This window comes from Miniopterus schreibersii (assembly GCF_964146895.1).
Source record: "Miniopterus schreibersii genome assembly, chromosome: 1".
Taxonomy (NCBI): domain Eukaryota; kingdom Metazoa; phylum Chordata; class Mammalia; order Chiroptera; family Miniopteridae; genus Miniopterus; species Miniopterus schreibersii.
Window position 1 is genome coordinate 103,213,475 of NC_138101.1, and position 22,275 is coordinate 103,235,749.

Below are 22,275 nucleotides of genomic sequence, written 5' to 3' on the forward strand. Positions count from 1 at the left end.
ATGTTTCCTGAACTAGATCCTAGGACACAAAATAAATTTTAGAAGAGGCAGTAACTTAGTTAAGAAATGGAGCGTAGATTTACATGATACAAAAATGTTCATGTTATATCAATTGAGATATAATATAAATAGCTCCTAATGAAATAATATAAATATGGTAATCAATCAGCAAAAGAAAACAGTGTGAACTACCAGATAAAAAATTACTATTTTTTCAGAGTAACACTTCTGTTTCAGTTCCCCCAAAAAGTCAAACATTAACATTGTACACTTAAGTCTTTTTTTTAAGTTATTGTACTATGTTTCTTTGGTTATTTTTCTTTTAATGTTTTTATTGATTTGAGCGAGAGAGGAATGGAGAGGGAGAGGGAGAGAGAGAAACATCAATCAGCTGCCTCCTGCATGCTCCCTACTGGGGTCTGAGCCCACAACCTGGGCATGTGCTCTGACCAGGAATTGAACCTTCAACCTCCCAGGACAGGGGTTGACACTCAACCAACTGAGCCACACCGGCCAGGGCTATACACTTAAGTCTTTAAATCCCCTTACTATATGTTCTCAGAGTCCATTACACTTACATGGTCAAAAACCTCTTCACATGTATTTACTTTTGTAACGCCTATCATCCTACGGAATATTGTATCAAACACTCAGTAAGCACATGAACTGTTATCTGCTTTATTCACTTCATATCTCAAGTATCATATTAGGGCCAAGAATAAAATGGATAATTACTGAAATAAATATATAATCATTGAATTATTGAATAAGTACAGAATTGAATGAAACACTCCTTTTTGAGAAATAAAGAGCTTATTTTTTTAAAAAGTATCAAGCATCTACCATGAATAATCTGCTTCAGACACTGTAAGAATGAGTTAATGAATACATCTAGATATATATGTATATATACATATATGTATATATGTACATAATTTAAATTTTTAAATTCACTTCGATATGAGTTCATTGTGAGAATCCATGCATTTTCTGCCTATAAAATTTTTCATAAACAATTTTAAGACACATTTAAGACAATGTCCTTCTCACTAAAGAAATTTAACACATTTTTTTACCTATAGTAAAGCTTTTAAAAATGCTCATGCTTCTCTTCCTCCAAAACCACACACATCTCATTAATTTTATGATTTAATAAACATTTCTCTATAACCAATAAGGATGGGGAGTCTGTGCTTTCACTTGAGTAAACTCAATGATATAGCAATGATTCTCATAATTGATAGTGTTCTTATCTGTTCCCAAAATGAATATAATAATGTATATGTAATACTGAGAAAGTAAACTGAAAGCACTAAAATATAAATACATTTATATGTATAAATAGCTATTACCCATAATCAACTTGGTTATTACAAAGTGTTCTCAGTGAACACCAAAATCACAATTAATTTTTTAAAACATGCACTTAACTGTTTCCCTGATGACAAAGATATTAGAAAAACTAAGAATGGATTAATCTACCAAACCAGAAATATCTTTATCTTAATTTGGGTTCCTACTGAAGTAGACCTTGAGATCAAGATTCAGTACAAGTAGTAGGCGGATGGGAAAGTAAAATAAGGAAGGCAATGTAGCCTGAATAGGGTACAATATTAAAGTAGCTACCACTTTAATATTAAACTCCAGTGGGTAACTGGAGTTTAATTCCAAAGTAATCTCTGAAAAACAGTATAAAACATACAGAGGTGGAGGAGCTGGAGCATTTACATACCCACCTCCCGTCAGTCACTAGCGGAAGACTTCTGGAGAGAGGGGATGTGAACTATTAATTCCTAAGCCTGAAGAGCACAAAGGCTGGGTTCTGGAAAAAGCCTTCAGGCACCAAGTTACACATAAGAGATGCTGGAGGTCACAGAGAGAACAATGATCTGGTAGGATTCAAAGAATAAAGCAGGGAACTAACCCATAACTGTCACAACCCTTTCCACTGAACGAAGATAGCTGTTCCTCCTGTTCAACTCAGTTCAAGCTCTAGTCTTACTTGATAACATGCTACTGCACACTCCCCACAAACACACCAAATTGTTCTTTCATATCAGTATTTTTTCCAACCCTTTCTCATTTACAAGTGCCCACAATAAGCATGGCATGTATTACGCATTTAATATATGTATGAGGGAAAATGTAGGGTATAGTCAAATTAGAATGGTATTTGAAAAATCATACTTTATACTACCAGCTGATAGTGAAGGACATAAATAAGAATAATTGATTTTGAGAATTAGTAAAGATACTTTTTCATTAAAGTTCTGCCTGATAGTTAGACCTTAAAAATCATTCAAGCCCGGCCGGGCGTGGCTCAATGGTTAAGCGTCGACCTAGGATCCAGGCGATCAGGGTACGATTCCCGGTCAGGGCACATGCCCGGGTTGCCGACTGCAGCCAATCAATGACTCTCTCATCATTGATGTTTCTATCTCTCTCTCTCCCTCTCCTTTCCTCTCTCTGAAATCAATAAAGATTTTTTTTTTTTTTAAATCATTCAAGATTGGCTCAGGGAAATAAGAAAAATTGCATCGAAGTTATTCAAAACCAACTTTAAGGTAAAACTAGTTGAATAGATTATCACCATTTAAAGAAGGGAAGTCAGCATTTCCTAATTGTCTTCCACATACAGGAGTTACTATGAGAGAGTCACTTCACATATATAATCTCATTAAATCCTCAAAACACAAAAAGATAATTATGGCTATGTATATGTAACTGTATGTACATTTGTAGAGGAGAAAACAGACTCAGAGGTTAAATAATTCACCTAAATGACATGGGTGGCCAAACCAAAATCTATCCAGTACTAACTCTTCTGCTCTTTCCCATGTAACACTAGTTGCTTGAGATTATTTAATAGGATAATCCTTAAAAGGAATTAAATCTGTTAAAAGCAATTTTCTCATTATATATTCCCTTGGGAACATTTATATAATTCCATAAAATGTATGATAAGTAATATAGCACAAGTGGCAGAACAATCCTTAACAATTCTCTTTGTTCAATTCTAGTCAGATAAATTCTAATAACACAGAAGGAAACAAAGTTTAGTTAGCCCCAAAATATACTATGAGGAGCTAAAAGGAAAGAACAAACCAAAAGATCCTGAGACTGACTGCTTGCTTTCATTAATTTTACTTATGAAAAAAAAGCAACATAAATTATAATTAAAGTTCAAACTCTAATAGACTTGAAAACAAGAAGCAGAAGGGTGGTGATGATCATATTAAGGGAGAACATGGCTATAAAGTCCTTCCAAAAGGAAAAAGTTGATAATGATTCTAATGGTGGCAGCAATGGTGGAAACATTTATTGTGCACTTACTAAGTATTAAGCACTCTCTCAAGCTGTTTTGATGCACTAATTTAATACAAAAGTTCAAGATAAAGACCATTATAAACTTATTAAATAAATGATAGAAACAAAAGAATTAAGTGACCTGCTCAGGTTCTCAAAATTAGTAAGTGGATGAGCCAGTAGTCAAGTTAGGTTTACTTCAGAGCCCAAATTTTTAAGCATTACTTAGATTGTCTAAAGAATAGCAGACCTGTTCACAATTTCACTATAAGCTCTGTGCAGGAAATCAAGTCTTATATTGGCCATGATTTTCCAGGTCTCCTACCTACTTCCCAACGAGGCACACACTTGGTACAATAAGTGAAAAATGGAAGCCTCTCAAGAGTGGCAAAACAGCCTAAAATTTTTCTACTAAAACTTATCAGAATCTATATACTTAAATGTCTAAAATATATTTTCCAAAATGTTAAATTATTTGATTTACTATAAAATACTAATGCAATTACACTTTGTTTGATGGAAAAAATTAATGTCCATAATTACTCATCTTTTTCAACTCTGAAATAGGCTAGTTTTGTAATTAGTGGAGTTTCTTATCACATGCAGTAAGAATTAAAGTGATGGTTATTTAAAGCAAGAACTAAGACATTTTATGTTTCCAGAAGGAACAGTTAATAAATTAGTTCATTAGTTAATTAATAAATATAGATGAGAGTGTGTTTTTAGCCTTTTACACTGAGCTAATTGCAATCTAAAGGGAAGAAAAAAGATTTTTTTTGCTCTTTATGATTATAAAATTGTCCTTATAAATATAACAAATAAAGCTAAATTTACCTAATCATTTTATATGCTATATGCCTTAAATCACTCAATTTAAAACATCAAATAATATAAAATATAAATATAGCCTCTCTTGCTATTACAAAAATCAGAAAAATTATATATGCATTCGTTATGTAGACTGTTGACACATAAAACAAGAAGTAACTTTTAAAAATAAACAATACTACTCATGTAAGTAATTAAACCACACACACACAAAAAAGAAACAATTGAAAAAAAATAAATGTCAAGGGAAAAAAACCCTATAGTTCATAAAGATCCACATCAATGCTGAAATCAGGAATGTAATCAATTTATTATTTGTCAAAATAAATACTGAATATAGACTAAATGTCAGCAAAAAAAATCCCAAAAAAGTAAATTAACTGGTTTTTAATCAACAAACCATATATATATATATATATATATATATATATATATATATATATATATCCATTGGAAGAAATTAAACATTAATTTTTCTTCTTTCCTAGATTGTTTGCATGTCAGCTGATTTTCTTTCTAAGTCATGAAATAGATGGAAATGAGCAAGGTAAGGGTTCCTTAACAGGAACACACAGTATTTAGGTACTTGTACTGACCGGCTCAGAGTCATAGCAATAATCATCCCAGCTCTGTCTGAGGGGTTTCTTTGTTATCTGAAAGTAAGGCAGATTAGTTAGGTATAAATAATGGTTATTACACTCCCCTAATAATCTCTTAGATATAGTGTTCAGATGTCACTGCTGCTACCCAAAAAAAGTTATTTTGTATAGCAGCATAAAACAAGAAACAACTAGGTAAATGTTCTGATTCTGGGGGGTCACATATCATTATAACCAATCCATACTTATTCTTGTCCAGATCTGTATTAAATGCTGAGTCTCATATTTTATGAATACTGACCTTATAACAAGAACACATATGGCATGGCCACTGATTACAAAAAGATCTGGAAGAATAGTAATTAACTCTAATTTCTCTAATACTAACAACTATCAGCTCATTTATGGGCAATTACTACTTTTTAAAAAGGAAAACATTTAATTACCCAAATATAATGCAAATAGTTTAAACGGGGGTGGGGGGGAATCAGAAGCCACATCAATGTCTTTTTTGTAAAAAAAATCTACTTAATTCTATACAGTACAAATGCTTAGTATTTTATCAGGAAGTGGTATTTTGAATAATTTCACAATTCTCAATATATCAATACAAAGTAATTTCATTTATATAAATATATCGCTTCAAAATTAAGAAATATCAGTTATACAGCAGGCTGTATATCTTGGGAAAAGTTTAAGATGTTACTTTCATAACCTAAATACCTACTACAATTTTTGAGCCATTATCAAAATTTCAACTTGCTTACAAAAACTTCATAAGGATTTTTTAATTACCATAATAAAGGAATGTCTTTCCATAGATATTTTTGTCTCGAAAAATTAAAATAATAGTAAGAGACAATTTAAATGATTTACTGTCATACCAATTCCATTAATGTTGGTCCTAGAATTTTTGTTAATATGAGGAATAATAAACTTAAAGAAATTAAGTTTATTGAAAAGTTGTGATAATTACTACTTATTACAGAAGTTTGGGAGTATAACATGAGTTTCAAGGGAAGATACAAATTTTCTAAGTCATTTCTTTTAATGCACTTCATATTGAGCGTTTAACAGGATCGTTCATTAAATTATAAAAATAATCATACTCTAAGTCAGTATTACAGTATCGTGCAAAGAGGAGTAAAGAGACTTCAAAACATGCAGATGAGACTCAAACAATCCCTTACAAAGGCAAGCATTAAGCATTAGTATCATTTAACAATATATTTTTTTAATTTTACTTATTGATTTGAGAAAGAGAGAGGAAGAGAAAGAAACATGGATTTGTTGTTACACTTATTTTTGCATTCATTGATTGCTTCTACTATGCTCCCTGACCAGAGATCGAACAGGAACCGGAACCAGAACCCTGACCTATCTAAACAACTGAGCAACTCACCAGGGAAGCATTAGTATCATGTAACATGCTTGGTGTGTAAAAGGTAACTCACTTTGGAAACAGTAAACCATTTTTCTAACATGGAGATACCTATAAATAGTTTATTATTCTCTTATAGAGTCTCACAAAAAGCAAAGGCACACATATAACATCTTTGAAAACCAATTAGAGTAATAATAATTTTTAAATTTGAGAACTGCATCACACAAATTTTTAGATTACATGTTTGGAAATGCTGGTTAATATCCATTACAAGATTTGGAAAACAAAGTACTAAAAAAAACTGTTATCAAGAGCTAAAATGTAATAGTGCCCTACATTTGAAAATGCTTTTCATTAACACGTACCTGATTAAGGTAATGATATTCGTCTGGTTGCTTAAGATGGAATGCTAATCTCTCTTCTTCACTTGCTCCTGCCAGGAGGTAATAGAATACATGATAGTTCCTGTTGGAAACAAAGAAGTATGGCTTTATAATGAGCATGATCTATGGTTATCATTTAACTGGGGAAAAAGCAAACATTAATTACTAAAATGTTTCAGCTTTGCTTCATTTTTTAATACAAAGGTGATAAACTCAATACTTAAGTACTATAAAATAAAATAATGTTTTGGATGCTGAATTCAAAACAGAAGAGTGACAGCAGCAATATGACAAAGTTAGAACACTAACAAATTTGTATAAATCAACTTTTTAGAACTCTCGAAATTAACAAGCGTACAACAATCCAGGGAGTGTTTACACAAGAGAAACAGCTCAGTAAAACCAGTAAGCTTTGTGGCCTTTTTTTTTTTAAATTTTTGTAACATTTTCACAGGGAAATTTTTTGTTAATGTTTTTATTGATTTTAGAGAGTGAGGAAGGGAGAGGGAGAGAGATAGAAACTTCGATCAGCTACCTCCTGCACGCTCCATACTGGGGAACGAGCCCACAACCAGGGCATGTGCCCTAACCGGAAATCCATCTGGCAACCTCTTGGTGCATGGGTCAATGCTCAACCACTGAACAACACCGGCCCGGCTTGCTTTGTGGCCTTTTAACTTGTTCTATTCCATCTGCTGCTTGCTTGATCCATGGTAGCCTTCAAAACCAACAGTTTACAATCCTGGTCAACACCAGAAGCCAGGCAACCTCCAAAGGGAGCAGAAATGGGTTGGAGCTCATTCAGAGCCTCGTTTCATGAGAAATATCATTATCTGAACTGTCTGGAAGAAGGAATGTTTAAAATTGTCCTTATTTGACCTGAGCCACAGTAAACCAAGGGTGAAAATCTTTTCCCCAGGGGCATTTGTAGAAAACAATTATATGTAATTTTTTAACATGTCACTGTCTGAAGCAAAGGGTAAGTGTTGGGGTAAAATATAGGCTAGTCAAATACTTAAAGAAAAACTCTAAGAATCTCCACACAGTCTTTGAAAAGCTCCAATATATTCCTGAGAATCTAGATGACCATGCACATATACCTATGGAATATTCTCAAGGATAGACGATATAAGACTACAAAACAAGTCTCAGTAAATTTAAGGGGGCTGAAATCATACAAAGTATGTTCTCTAACCATCTTACAAATCAATTAACAAAAATTTCCAAAATTCACAATTATGTGGAAATTCAACAACACATTCCTAAATAATGTAATGGATCAAAGAAGAAATCACATAGGAAACTAGAAAATGCATGAAAACAAAAATACAACACACTAAAATATGAGAAATAGTTGAAGCAGTGTTCAGTAGGACTTTATAGCTGTAAACCCATATTAAAAACAATCTCAAAAATAAATAAATAAATAAATAAATAAATAAATAAATAAATAAATAAATAAATAAAAATTTTAAAAAAATAAAAATGATCTCAAATCTATAACCTGAGAAACCACTTTAAGAAACCAGAGGGGGGGGAAGGAGCAAACTAAACCCAAAGCAAGCAGAAGGAATAAGCACGAGAGTGGAAATAAAATTGGGAACTGTAGGAAAAAAAGAGAGAAAGAGCCCTAGCCAATTCTGTTTAGTGGTTAGAGCACTGGACTGTGGACTGAAGGGTCTAGGGTTCGATTCCAGTCAAGGGTACCTTGGTTGCAGGCTCGATCCCCGGCCCGGATGGGGCACATGTGGGAGGCAACCAATCAATGTGTCTCACTCACATCAATGTTTCTACCTCCCCCCTCAGAAAAAATATCCTCAGGCCCAGCCGTGTGTGGCTCTGCAGTTGAGCGTCGACCTAGGATCCAGGCGATCGGGGTTCGATTCCTGGTCAGGGCACATGCCCAGTTGCGGGCTCGATCAATGACTCTCTCATCATTGATGTTTCTATCTCTCTCTCTCCCTCTTCTTTCCTCTCTCTGAAATCAATAAAGATATATTAAAAAAAAAAAAATTAAAATATATATATATATATATCTCCTCGGGTGAGGATTAAAAGAGAGTGAGAGAGAGAGAGAGAGAAATCAATGAAGCCAAAGTGTGGTCCTCTGGAAAGGGAGTAGGTTGTTATGGTCTGAATGTGTACCCATCAAATTCCTATGTTGAAATCATAACTCGAAAAGGTGGGGCCTTTGAAAGGTGATTAGGTAATGAGGGTGGAGCACACATGAATGGGATTATTGCTATTATAAAAGAGATCCCAAAGAGCTCCCTATAGCTGTCCACCATGTGAAGATCCAGGAGGAGGGCTATCCCCAGAATTCAACCATGCTTGCATCTTCATCTTTTCCCAGAGTCCAGAACTGTGAGAAATAAATTTCTGTTGTTTATAAGCTACACAGTTTGTAATATTGTGTTATACAGTCAAACCTCAGGGGTTTTTTTCATCTTTATTATTGAAAGTACAGGTGTTCCTCTTTCCCCTCATCAATGCCCTCCACCCTGCATCCACCCATGTGCCGCCCCCCCCCCAGGCCTTCTCCACACTATTGTCTGTGTCCACAGGTCATGCATATATGCATCAAGGTTCTCTGATTAACCTCTCCTCACCACACTCCACACTCCTGCCTTCCCTCTGAAATTGCTAAGTGAAACAAGCCAGTAAGAGAAAGACAAGTATCATATGTTCTCACTCATATGTGGAATCTAATAAACAAAATAAACTGATGAACAAAACAGATACAAAGATATAAAGCCATGAAGCAGTTGGACGAATTTCAAACCTCAGTTCTTGAAAGTCTCCCATCTCAAACAATCGGTTCTCAGCCAAGATGTTCACGCAAAAAGTCTCAGTTTTCAAACAAAACTCAGGTTCTCCACCCAACAACCCTTTCATGCTGATACCTGTATGGTTAGTCACACATCTCTCAGGTGACAAAGGAGAAAATATGTGAGTATGAGTCAGTTTCCAGCTAAACCTTGCTGTGTTAACATCTCAGGAAATTGTGCTATGAATATTTTCATGTGTTTCTGCTTTTGTTACTGCTTATTATTATTAAATACTTATAGTAAGTCACCATGGGCCCTAAGGAGGTTAGTGATAGCAGCAAAGTGAAAAGGTAAGTTATGAGAACAACAAAAGGGCTTAAAAAAGAAAAAATTACCAAGTATGATAGAGCTGTTTGCCTGTCTGATCTGGCTACCAAGTATGGCATGGTGAAATCAACGATTAGCACAATTTTAAAACATAAAGAGGCCATCAAGAGTGCTGATATGCCCAGCCAGTTTGACTCAGTGGTTGAGCGTTGACCTATGAACCAGGAGGTCGCAGTTCAATTCCCGATCAGGGCATATGCCCTGGTTTCGGGCTTGATCCCCAGTGAGGGGTGTACAGGAGGAAGCTGATCAATGACTCTGTCATCATTGATGTTTCTGTCTCTCTCTTCCTCTCCCTTAAAAAAGGAGTGCTGATATATCCTGGTTGGTGCTGCTCAATGGTTAGAACATCAGCCCATGCACCAAAAGGTCTCGGGTTTGATTCCCAGTCAAGGGCACATGACAGGCATGTGTGGGAGGCAACCAATTGATGTGTCTCTCTCACATCGATGTTTCTCTTTCTCTCTTTCTCTTTCTCTCCCTCCCTCCCTTCCACTCTCTCTGAAAAATCAAAGGAGAAAATATTCTAGGGTGAGGATTAACAGAAAATCAGAGAAAAGTGCTGATGTTGCTAAGGGTGTGAAAGTGCTCATGAAACAATGATCACAGGTAATTGAGAAAGGTTAAAACAGCGAATCATCTGGGGGTCTACAACAGATTAATTTAATTTTCATTATTTCCAATGGGAAAAAATGATTTGGTTTTCAAATAAATCACTTCTAAAACAGTCTTCCAGATCAAATTAAGTTCAAGAACTGAGGTTCCACTGTATCAGCCTGAATGACCTAAGGCAAGGATATATCTCAAAATCAGGAATGAAACGGGTGGACATTATAATCTAACAATCTTATGGAATAAAAAAATGTTATACAGGAATACTATAAACAATATTTTTGCCAACAAATTAGGTAACCTAGATGAAATGGACAAATTCCTAAAAAGATAAAAGCTATCAAATCTGACTAAAAAAGAAAATAAAAATCTAAACAGACCCATAATAGCTAAAGAGTTTAAATTAGTAATCAAAACTCACAAATAAAAACCTAGACCAAACGGTTTCACTGGTGAATTCTACCAAACATTTAAAGAATTAACCCAATCCTTCACAAACTCTTCCCGTCTTATTCTATGAGCCAGTATTATCCTGATACCAAAACCAGAAAAAGACATCAAAAGTTCAAAAAAAAAGCCTTATAGCAATATCCTTTGTGAACAGACACATAAAAATTTCAACAAAATACTACCAAGGCAAATGCACCACCATACAATAAAGATTATACATATACCAGTATAATCAAATCCAGTAAAATAAAAGAGAATCAGTTTATAAGCTCTGGATCTTCACCTCCCACTGATTCTTCAAAACCAAGGAAAGCAGGCTTATATCCCTACCACTCCATTAAAATGTGTTACAAAAAGTTACAAATACCCTTTAATAGCAGTACCCATTAACTCTGCAAGTCTTTATGAAACTATTCTCTTCATTTTGAAACACCTAATTCAGATTTTCTCATCTGCTAGCCACAAAAAAAGTAACAGGAAAGTCTGAGTTCTAGTCCTAACCTTGCAGATAATTCATTATGATGTTAGCTATTAACTACTGAACTTTTATTATATATATAACATTTTATAAATATTATTTCATTCAATCCTCTAAACAACTCTAGAATAGCTTTCTATTTGTAAAATGAGAGTAAGTATCTAAGAAGAGAAGTAAGTGAGATGCTAAAGTCATATCCATTATTTTAATGTATAGGTCTGTTTAACTTCAAACGTGGGCTTTTAATTTTGTCTCATTGTAACATGAAGCAAATCATTTACATCTTCCAATATTTGGTTCCTTCATCTGAAGGAGGTTACATGTATCCTCTCTCAAGTCCCATATACCTCAGATATTATAATAAAATTAAGAGCTTTATTAAAAACTTTTCTCGCCCAGCCGGGCGTGGCTCAGCGGTTGAGCATCGACCCAGGATCCAGGAGATCGGGGTTCGATTCCCAGTCAGGGCACATGCCCGGGTTGCGGGCTCCATCCCCAGTCGGAGGCGTGCAGGAGACAGCCAATCAATGACTCATCATTGATGTTTCTATCTCTCTCTCGCTCCCTCTTTTCCTCTCTCTAAAATATTTAAAAAAAACAAAAAAACTTTTCTCAAGTTAGAGAAAGAACACTAAGACATGAAAAATGGTCCAAAGGCACAATGCCCACAAAGAGCTCAAAGATACCAGTATTTTCCTATTCTGATAGTTTGCCTAGAATTTAGAAAGGGAAACAGTTCTATACACCCATTTAAAAAATTTCCTAGCAGCCCCCAGCCAGATGGCTCAGTTGATTGGAGCATTGTCCTATACACCAAAAAGGTTGCAGGTTCAGAGCAAATACCTAGGCTGTGGGTTCTATACCCAATTAGGGAGCATAAGGGAGGCAACCGATTGATGTTTCCCTCTCCCTCCCTCCCTACATTCTAAAATCAATAAAACATATCTTTGGGTAAGGATTTTTTTTTTTTAAATCTCCTAGCAGCTTCAGAAAAAGTGTGCTGCTCTGTCTGTGACAGAAATAGCAATTATACATAAAGCTATGCATGGTATAAACTGAATTAAAGGTCATAACATACAAAGATCCTAAAAGTCAATCAGCATTATACAAATGTTAACTTGATCTAATTAATACAAATGAAAATATGTACCGTTCATTATGCTCTTGATAAACGAGTCTGGACTTCTCCAATAGGTATTTTTCAACGTAGGCACTAGAAGAAAAATAACATTGGTTAATATAATTAATATAAGGCAGACAAATATTCTTTCAGAGAAAATGAAAAAGTATAAAGAAGGATATCCAGATCATTTTAGTACATTTACGATTATTAACTGTGTATGGACACTGTTAGAGAGTTATCCATGTTAGATTCATAAACTCATAAATTTTTTTTATATGTGTTATTGATTTCAAAGAGAGAAAGGGAGAAGGAGAGAGATAGAAACATCAACAATGAGAGTCATTGATCAGCTGCCTCCGCACACCCCCAACTGGGGACAGAGCCAGCAACCGGGGCATGTGCCCTGACTGGGAATCGAACCTCAATCTCCTGGATCATAGGTCGGAGCTCACCGCTGAGCAACGCCAGCCTGGCAACTCATAAAACTTTTTTATGTTTTGTTTTATTTTGCTTTCAATAAAGCAAAGTAAAGCCAGAAGTTCAAAACAGCGCACACAAGAACTTCCCATAACATAGATTTTTACTTTCTTTCTAGACTCATATACCATGCTATACATTACTTCAAATGTTATACTTTGGCCAGACTACTAAATAAGGCTCAAAGATATACTTTCTTCACATAGTCATGCTATTGCCACATTCTGAAATCAATTAATTATTTACTAATTTACTCAGTAAGTACTCATTAATTGTGCACTATGCTAAGCATTGTTCAAATATGGAAAAAGTGAAACATCATACCTGTTCTCAAGGTGCTTACAAAATAGTGGAGGAAATAAGTAAATTAGCAGCTATCATACTGAGTTGATTTGGTTTATTATAGAGCAATGACCAAAATATTATAGATGTACCAGGAGAGACACATAAGATTTAATCCAAGAAGGAAAAAGGATGTAAGGAAGAATCCCCCATAGAGGGTAAATACAAAGCGCATAGTGAACATTCATTAAATATATCTAATAAGTGACTAAATCTGAAATTTGAAAGATTGACCAGAATAAGGCAAGGAAAACTGCCTTTGTGTAAAGGCATAAAAGAATAAGGATACCTATCAACTTCAGGAAAGAAACAACACCTTGCTGATGGGCTATTTCGAGCCAGAACTCGCCCGTGCAGCCAGTTACTTTTCCATCATGACTGGTCAGCAAGGTGTTTAAAATTACTTACATTAATGTAAGCATGGAAACGAGTTATCTCATGACTGGTCAGCAACATTCAGACATGGAAACGTGTATACTCATGACCAGTCAGCAAGGTGTTTTAACATCGCTAGAGAATGAGATAGGTAAGTGGACTAGATTAAGAAGGACCAATATGCCATATGCCAGAAGATTGGAATTTATCCTGAAAGTAATGAGGAACTTAAACATGAATTGTATTTCTGACATTATTCTCTTTATCCAGATTGTATCCTTCAAGTCTTCAACACCTCTTACCTAAATTGGAGAAACTGGTTAAGCTCTAACAAGAAAAGGAGATTCCATAAATTTAAAAGCTTTAGACTACTGAATCCAAATTACTTAGCATGTACCTCTTTGGGGTCAAAATCTGACATTTGAGCTATTATTTCCCTCAGTTCCCTCCTACTGCATGCTCTGTATTTCAGCCACTCCCAAATACTGGCTATTCCCTCAAGAATGATATTCACCCCTGAATATATTGTTCATGGTCTTCCTTCCCACTCTCTGTCCAGTAGACTCAATCCATTCATTAAAAGGAAGCTCAAATGTACCTTCTTTGCAAATTCATTGTCACTATCATCACTAGTAATTAAAATTTATCACTTCTTCTGAATTATCATTATCACTTCTAATCTAAACTACTGAAACAGGCTCTTATCAGTCGAAAATGGGAAAAAGGGAAATAACAAACTAGTGGGTCAATTTCTTACACCCACCCTGCAAGATATCTTTGAGTATCAGTTTCTCCCCTTGTAAAACGGAGGCATCTGTATTAATGAGATTGATCTGTATTTTTTATGCTATTTTGATTATGCTTAAGTCTTATCACTTTACTTTTTGTATGCATGTATGTATCTATTTGTATGAGTTTATTTGAGACAAACTGACGACATATCTGGGGAGCAAGATCTCAAATGCTTCTGCACTTAGATTTAAAAATTTTGGCCAACATTATGTGTATTCTTAATGCCCTTCACCCCAAGAAAACAAAAACAAAATCAAGGATAAATTATTCTGTAATGACAAGTTTCATAGCTCATTTCTTTCCTGATTTGAGAAATGTTAGTTTTCAAAGGTACAGTTGATACTTTTACTCATAAAAGCGGGATGGAGTCAAGTCTGGCTGCTCTTTCCTAGTAATATTTATGATTGTGCTGCTGAAGAGATTATTAATAGGTAAAGTTGAGTATATTGCTTTGTAACTTACAAAGTACCATTATATATATTCCCTGATTCTTAAGACAGTTTCATGACTTAGGAATGACAGATATTTATTCTCCCATTTTAGGGATGAAATTCAGGCTCATTTATGTTAAGTGACTACCTAGACTCAAAAGGTTAAACCTTCTCTTACATCAATAATGAGCAAAAAAATCTTCATCTTGAGTAGTATGTCAACAAATAGAACCAAGCTTAAAAAAAATCACCTGTTCGAGTGCTCTCTCAGAAGAGCACGCCGGTGCCTTCCCCTTTGCTGTCTGCTCCCCCACAGGCATGCATCTCCTAAACTCTAAGAGACCCCATGAGACATTTAACCAGGGGAGCAATGGGCAGTGGCAGCTCATCTCGGCTAACTCACTGAACCTGTCTCCAAGGCCCCCTTTTCCTGACTTCCCAGTAAGCTAAAGCAGCCCTGCCTCAACTCATGTCTTTCTTATACATTTTTAAAATTTTATCTTTATCGTTGAAAGTATCACAGATGTCCCCCTCTTTTTCCCCCATTGACCCCCTCCACCCGGCTCCCAACCCTCCCAGGCCTTTTCTACACTATTGTCTCTATCCATGGGTTAAGCATATATGCATATAAATTCTGTGGTCAACCTCTTCCCGTTCCCCACCACCCTCCCCTCTGAGATTCGTTGGTGTATTCCATGGTTCCATGTCTCTGGATCTATTGTGTTTGCCAGTTTATTTTGTTCATTAGACTCCAAAAGAAAAAAGTTGAAAAACAATTTAATGCAGACACCATTAAAAATCTGCTTCCCAGTGTCACTATTCTCATTAAAGAGCAAATGAACAATCTATGGCTTATAAAGGGATAATAATGAAAATATAAACATGCCAAAGTCTGACATTGCTACTTACCCAAGTACAGTGCCTGTTTCTTGGTAATTTACTTGAATAAACTTGCCAAAACGACTTGAATTGTTATTATGAGCTGTCTTTGCATTTCCAAAGGCCTGTCAAAATAAATATTTCTCATTAATTTCATTTTCAAAAGATGGAAAATACACCCTAGCCAGTTTTGCTCAGTGGTTAGAGCGTTGGCCCAAGGACTGAAGGGTCTTAGGTTCAATTCCGGTCAAGGGCAGGTACCTTGGTTGCAAGCTCCATCCTTGGCCCCGGCCGGGGCCTGGGGGAGGCAACCAATCGATGTTTCTCTCTCTCAATGATGTTTCTGTCTCTCTCTTTCTCTCCTTCTTTCTCTTTCTCTCTCCCTTCCTCTCCCCTCGGCCCCCCGCCCCACCCTCTCTGAAAAGCAATGGAAAAAATATTCTCTGGTGATATTTTCAGTCAGTGACAGCTCTAACCACTGAGCAAAACCAGCTAGGACTATATGTATTTCTTTTAATCTTGCTAAACTAAAATTTTCAAAAGCTAGGTAAAAAAGAATTACATCAAAATAATTATAATTTTAGAATAGTATAAGTGAAATAAAGTTTCATTACATAATGTACTATACTTTATTACACCTAATTAAAACTAGAGTACTATTTTAAAAAGAATAAAAATATATAGGTTTCCTAAATTATTACCTAAAGTATACACCACGCAATGAAATATTACCCAGTAATAAAGATGAACTACTGGTATAGACATCAACACTGATAAATATTAAACATTATGTCGTGGGAAGAAACCATACACAAGAGTACGTATTACAATATAAAATTCTAGAAAAGGCAAAACAAGAATAACAGGAAGCAAATGAGAAGTTGTTTGGAAATAGAGGTGGGGTTGAAAAATGTCCACGAAGGAGTACACAAGGGTAATAAAAACAGCTTGACTATATGAATGTTGTTACATTGGTATCTATATTTATCAAAAATTATTGAACTGAACATTGTTTTTATCCTCAAAGGAGGATTATTTTCTACATTCACTTCTAGAGAGAGTAGAAGGGAGGGAGGGAGGGGAGAGAGGGAGGGAGAGAAAGAGAGAGAGAAACATCGATGAGAAGGAGAGACATTGATTGGTTGCCTCCTGTGCATGCCCAGTCAGGGCAGCGGATCAAACCTGCACCCGAAGTATATGCCCTAGACCAGAAATTGAACCTGAGACCTTTTAGTCTGCAGACCAACACTCTAACCACTGAGCAAACTGGCCAAGGCTCAAACTGTACATTTTAAATGGCTATATTTTATTGTATATCTCAATAAAATTTATTAAAACTGAAATTTAAAAGAAAAAATTTATTGTTGAACTCACATATTCAACAACTTGAATCTCTGAGGCATATCGTTGTATGAGAGAAACCAGTCTCCAAACTTTACATACTGTATGATTCCACTTATATGACAGCAATGGAGGAAAGACAAGAAGTTCCCATATATGGGAAGGCAGAAATAAAAAGATTAGAAATAGCATGAGGGAGTTTTATGGGATAGTGACCTATTCAGTGTCCAGATTGTATATAAATGATTTTTAAATTATTAAGTTTTAAAATTCATAGAATCTTTCTCTAAGGTTATTTCTTTCAATTTTAATATCTATTTGAAAAACTAAATCATTAGTAGATAAAGGCCAAAAAAAGACAATTTCAGATAAGGAAATGTGAAAATATTCATAAGCCAACTCACACTAAAGGAAATATTAAAGAAAGTCCTTCATGCAGAAGGAAAACATATTCAAATATGAATCAGTGTAGGGAATGGAGAACAGCAGAAATGGTAGCCACATGAGTAAATATATAAAATATTTATTACTTAAATGTATTTAAAAGACCATTAAGAGTGAGATCAGAGAAAATAATAAATATCTCTGAAAATTCTTTCCTATAAAAGAAGTACAATTAATAAAAATTGTCAAAATCAACTTTCTGATTACCCTGGAAATTAACCAAAGGCTTGGAAAAATCCTTTGCAGGGGAACATTTAATCATGGAAAATAGCTGAGCCCTGGCTGGTGTGGCTCAGTTGGTTAGGTTAGGCATCATCCTGTGCACCAAAGGATGCCAGTTCAAGATTCCCAGTCAGGGCACATGCCCAGGTTGTGGCTTGACTCCCGGTAGGGGGCATGCAGAAGCAGAGATCAATGTTTTCCTCTCATATCCATGTTTCTCTCCCTCTCCCTTTCTCTCTCTCTAAAAATCTTTAAAAAAAAAAAAAAAATAGATGTAAATATTGTTAAAAAAAACACACAGGTATTGTGGCATTTTAACTTACCTGATTACCTTCTCCCTCTTCCTAGCTCCTCACTGAAGAGAAAACTGACACTACAAATACAGGGTTTTTTTCTAAAGGCAGCCTTGTAGTCATTGGAAGGACTAGACCAGAGTTAGAGCAAAAGCCCTGTCCCATAAATAATTGTCATAATTTGACCTATATGGCATTTCCTTGGAAAATTTCACTCAAAGGGCTATCTTTATTTGACTTAGAGATCACTGACTGAGAACAGCCTTTTCCCTCATGTGTGTTTGTGAAAAACAATCAGAGGTAGTTGTTCAAACACTGCAACTGCCTAAAATGGCAATACAAAAATGAGGCAAAAACAAGGTAACAACTTCAAAGGAAAAGCTGATGAATAACAAGTACAAAAGGGGCTTTGAAAAGATCTGAAATAATCCTAGAAATATAGAAGATGGTGTGCATGTTTAGGACTATGCACTCACCCAGAAATGTGTGCATACAAAGAGTTGAGACCTCCGGCTGACATTCAGGGTCTATGTAAACTAGAAGAACAGGTAAGGAAGAGTTGACAATTGCCTAGTTGAGTGTTGAGGGTTATCCCAACAAGGACACAGAAACTTGTAGAAGAAACTGGAAACCTTATTGCTTCCGAACATTTACAGAAATCCCTGTACTATCATTATTTAACCACTAGCTGAGTAGAGAATTTGAGAGTTTCACACAAAAAGGGATTGCAGACTAATTCAGGCAAGAGTGTGTCTGTTAAAGCAAAAAATTTGTCAAATAAAGCCCAGCCGGGTGTGGCTCATTGGTTGAGCATCGACCTAGAATCCAGGAGATGGCGGTTTGATTCCTGGTCAGGGCACATGCCCAGGTTGAGGGCTCGATCCCCAGTCAGGGGTGTGCAAGAGGTAGCTGATCAATGACTCTCTCTCATCATTGATGTTTCTCTCTCTCTCTCTCTCTCTCCCTTCTCCCTTCCTCTCTCTGAAATCAATAAAGATATATTTTAAAAAATAATAATTATTAAAAATAATAATAAAAAAGGTTTTCTGAATGTGTATGTTAAAAAATTGACAAATTAGTTTACCTGTTTTTACTTATGTAGATATGTTTGTGTAATTGAAATTAAGTATGTATGAAAAGTTTATTTCACAGAAAAGTTTTCTATATGTATTATAATAATTTTAATTATTTATACTGAATAGGTCTAGTAAATTGTGCATTCACCAGTCACAAGTAAACAAATGCACTCAGCTGGGATGTGGCTTAGCGCAAGAGATGAAACTGCTGCAGAACAACACAGCAACAGAACCAATTACTGAGTGTGATGTGGTGTGATCATGTGCTAATCATTCGGCCAAAAAGTTTACAAGTGGTGACTCTTGGATTTAAATGTGTAAACTATAGTTGTAGATATGTAATATTTACTTATATTGGCAAAATTACTACAGTGTTACTTCCAACAAATGGCCTATATGCTAAAATCTGTTAAAAATAACAGTGAATTAATAACAAAAATAACCTGTTAATTTAATTATAAGCAAATCTTGGTTAAAAGCATTTGAAAATTAACAGGGTGGTAATTTTCATAAATGACATATGGACAGACTTTTTGTCCATTAAATCTGAAGTCTGTTAAATCAAGGTCTGCAAAATTGAGGATTTTCTGTACAGACTTTGTGGAATTATTTCAAAGAGCAACCAAACAGCAATAATAAAACTACAAACCCTGGAAGGAGGAAAAATATTATTTCCAGAACTGCCACACTGTGTTAATAACAATGCCCAGCTTTTACTAAAAAATTATAAGACATGCAAAGAAGTAATAAAGTACAGACACAGAAAAATAAAAAGAGCAATAAACAGCAAATGTCCTTGACAAAACCCAGATGCTGAACTTTCTTGCAAAGACTTTTTATCAGCTATAGTAAGTATTTTCAAACAACTAAAAGACAGTATGACAAAGATGCCTTAACAATGGAAAATATCAGTAAAGAGGTAGGAATTACAAAAATTATAAAAATTCTGGTGTACATTAACTAAAATAAAAAATTCCTTAGAGGGGCTCAAGTAAAGACATGAGCAAGTAGAAGAATCAGCAAACTTGAAAAATGATCAAATTGAGATGATCCAATCTACGGAACAAGAAAACAAATAAAAATGAACAGAGCATCAGAGACATGTGGAACATAAAACATATCAACATATGTATATAATGGGAACACCAGGAGGAGAGGATAGAGCAAAAGGGCAGAATGAATATTTCAACAAAAAATAACCAAAAACTTCCCAAATGTCATGAAAAACATTATACATCCAAGAAGCTCAATAAACTCCAATAAAAAAGATGGGTACTTAGACAACCCATGATTAAACTGTTGAAAGACAGAATCTTATAAGCAGCATGGGAGAAGCAACACGTCCCATACAAAGGATCCTCAATAAAAATACACCTAATTTCTCAAAAGAAACCATTAAGGATAAAAGACAACGGAATTACATATTCAAAGCACTGAGAATTGGGCAACTGGAGGAAAAAAAGGAATCCAGATTTTAAAAAAAGAAGTAAAACTATCTAAATTCAAAGATCATATAACTTTATACATAGCAAATGTGAAAGAATTTTTTTAAAAACCTATTAGATCTAATAAACAAATTCAACAAAGCTGGAGAATACAAAAGCAATACACAAAAAATCAATTATATTCTATATATCAATAATGAACAAAATAAAATTTAAAAGAAATAATTCCATATACAATAGTATCAAAAAACTAAAACACTTGGAAATAATTTAACAAAGATATGCAAGACTTGAACACTAAAAATTTTTAAATATTGTTGAAGAAAATTAAATAATAGCTACACTAATGAAAAGACATCCTGTGTTCATGGGTTAAAAGACTGAATATTGTTGAGATCTAGAGATTTATACAATCCCTATCAAAATGTAAGCTATCACTTTTTGGAAGAACTTGAGAAACCAATCTAAAACTAACATGGAAAGTCAAGGGACTCAAAATGCCCAAAATAATCTTGAAGAAGAAATTTAGAGAATTTACACTTCCTGATTTTAAAAATTACTACAAAGCTATAGTAATCAAGACAAGGCAGTACTACAATATAGATAAACAAATAGATCAATGGGTTAAAACTGAGGTTAAGAAATAAATCCCTGCATTAATGGTCAACTGAGTTTCAACAAGGATGCCAAGATAATTCAATGGGGACAAATAGTCTTTTCAACACATGGATATCCACATGCAAAATAATAAAACTGGACTGCTACTTGGTATCATATAAATAATTAATTCAAAATGAATCAAAGACCTAAATGTCAGGGTTAAAAGTATAAAACTCGGGAATAGGTGAAAGCAATGCATACCTCCTCCAGGCGCCGAACTGGAGTTACAGCTAAAACTTAAAGTAACCTGAATTAGCAAAAGGGTGACACCTGAAGTGCAGTATTATATTCAAGAACTGAAAACAAGCTACAGAGAGACTGGTAAGAGGGGCAGAGACTCAGAAAGGGCTTGTCCCTGCAACAGAGGCAGCAGCTCTGAAGTGAGAGAAATATTGCAGCTGAAAACCACCCCCCCAGAGGAATGAGGGGTCTCAATCCCATGCCAGGATCCCCAACCCAGAACACCAGGGCCTCAAAGAAGAGCCTGCATAACATTTGGCAGCAAAAATAAGTGCGGACCCAGCCGGAGTGGCTCAACAGTTGAGCATGGACCTATGATCCAAGAGCTCAAGGTTCGATTCCCAGTCAGGGAACGTGCCCTGGTTTCGGGCTCGATCCCCAGCAGGGGGTGTGTGGGAGGCATCCAATCAATGATTCATCATTGTTTCTCTCGCTCTCTCTCTCTCCCCTCCCCTCTCTCCCTCCCTCCCTCTTTCTGAAATCAATAAAGACTTTTTTTTTTTTAATTAAAAGATCAGGGAATTGGTCCACTGGAAAGGGAAAGAATAGTGCTTGAATCCCGGTCATCCTCCATAAAGATTAAAGAACAGGGACTCGCTCGCTGGCACTCACCTGAGGTTCTGGGAGAGGGAAGGAGACTCAGGGCATAAGGAGAAGACCTGGGAGGCATAGCTCTGGAGAGGGGAAGGCAGGCTTCTGAAGTCTCAGTCCCGAGCCAACATCCCACACTACCCTCAGGCGCCATCTTCCAGGGTGCCGCACTTCTATTCTTACAGCACCAGTAGGAGAAAGTGCACTAACCCTGTCCTCCAAGTTCTGGTGACATCATCCTGCCAAGCTTGAGTCTGGCATAAAGGACTAGAGGCTGTACCAAAAAGGAACCTGAAGAGTGCTTTTTCTTCTGGAGAAACTATAGACAGTCTTAGACAAACACTGAACT

General features: G+C 35.5%; 1 protein-coding gene across 3 annotated transcripts in view; it reads right to left on the minus strand.

The window, feature by feature from the left end:
• The window catches only part of MYO9A (myosin IXA), a 271,712-nt gene that overhangs the window by 181,981 nt on the left and 67,456 nt on the right, over positions 1-22,275 (minus strand). For all 3 annotated transcript variants that reach the window (XM_081129792.1, XM_081129790.1, XM_081129791.1), the window contains exons 3-6: positions 15,645-15,739; positions 12,346-12,408; positions 6,483-6,582; positions 4,731-4,787 (exon numbers count right to left, since the gene is read on the minus strand). In XM_081129792.1, coding sequence (XP_080985918.1) covers positions 4,731-4,787; positions 6,483-6,582; positions 12,346-12,408; positions 15,645-15,739 — 315 coding nt within the window. The remainder of the gene's footprint in view (positions 1-4,730; positions 4,788-6,482; positions 6,583-12,345; positions 12,409-15,644; positions 15,740-22,275) is intronic.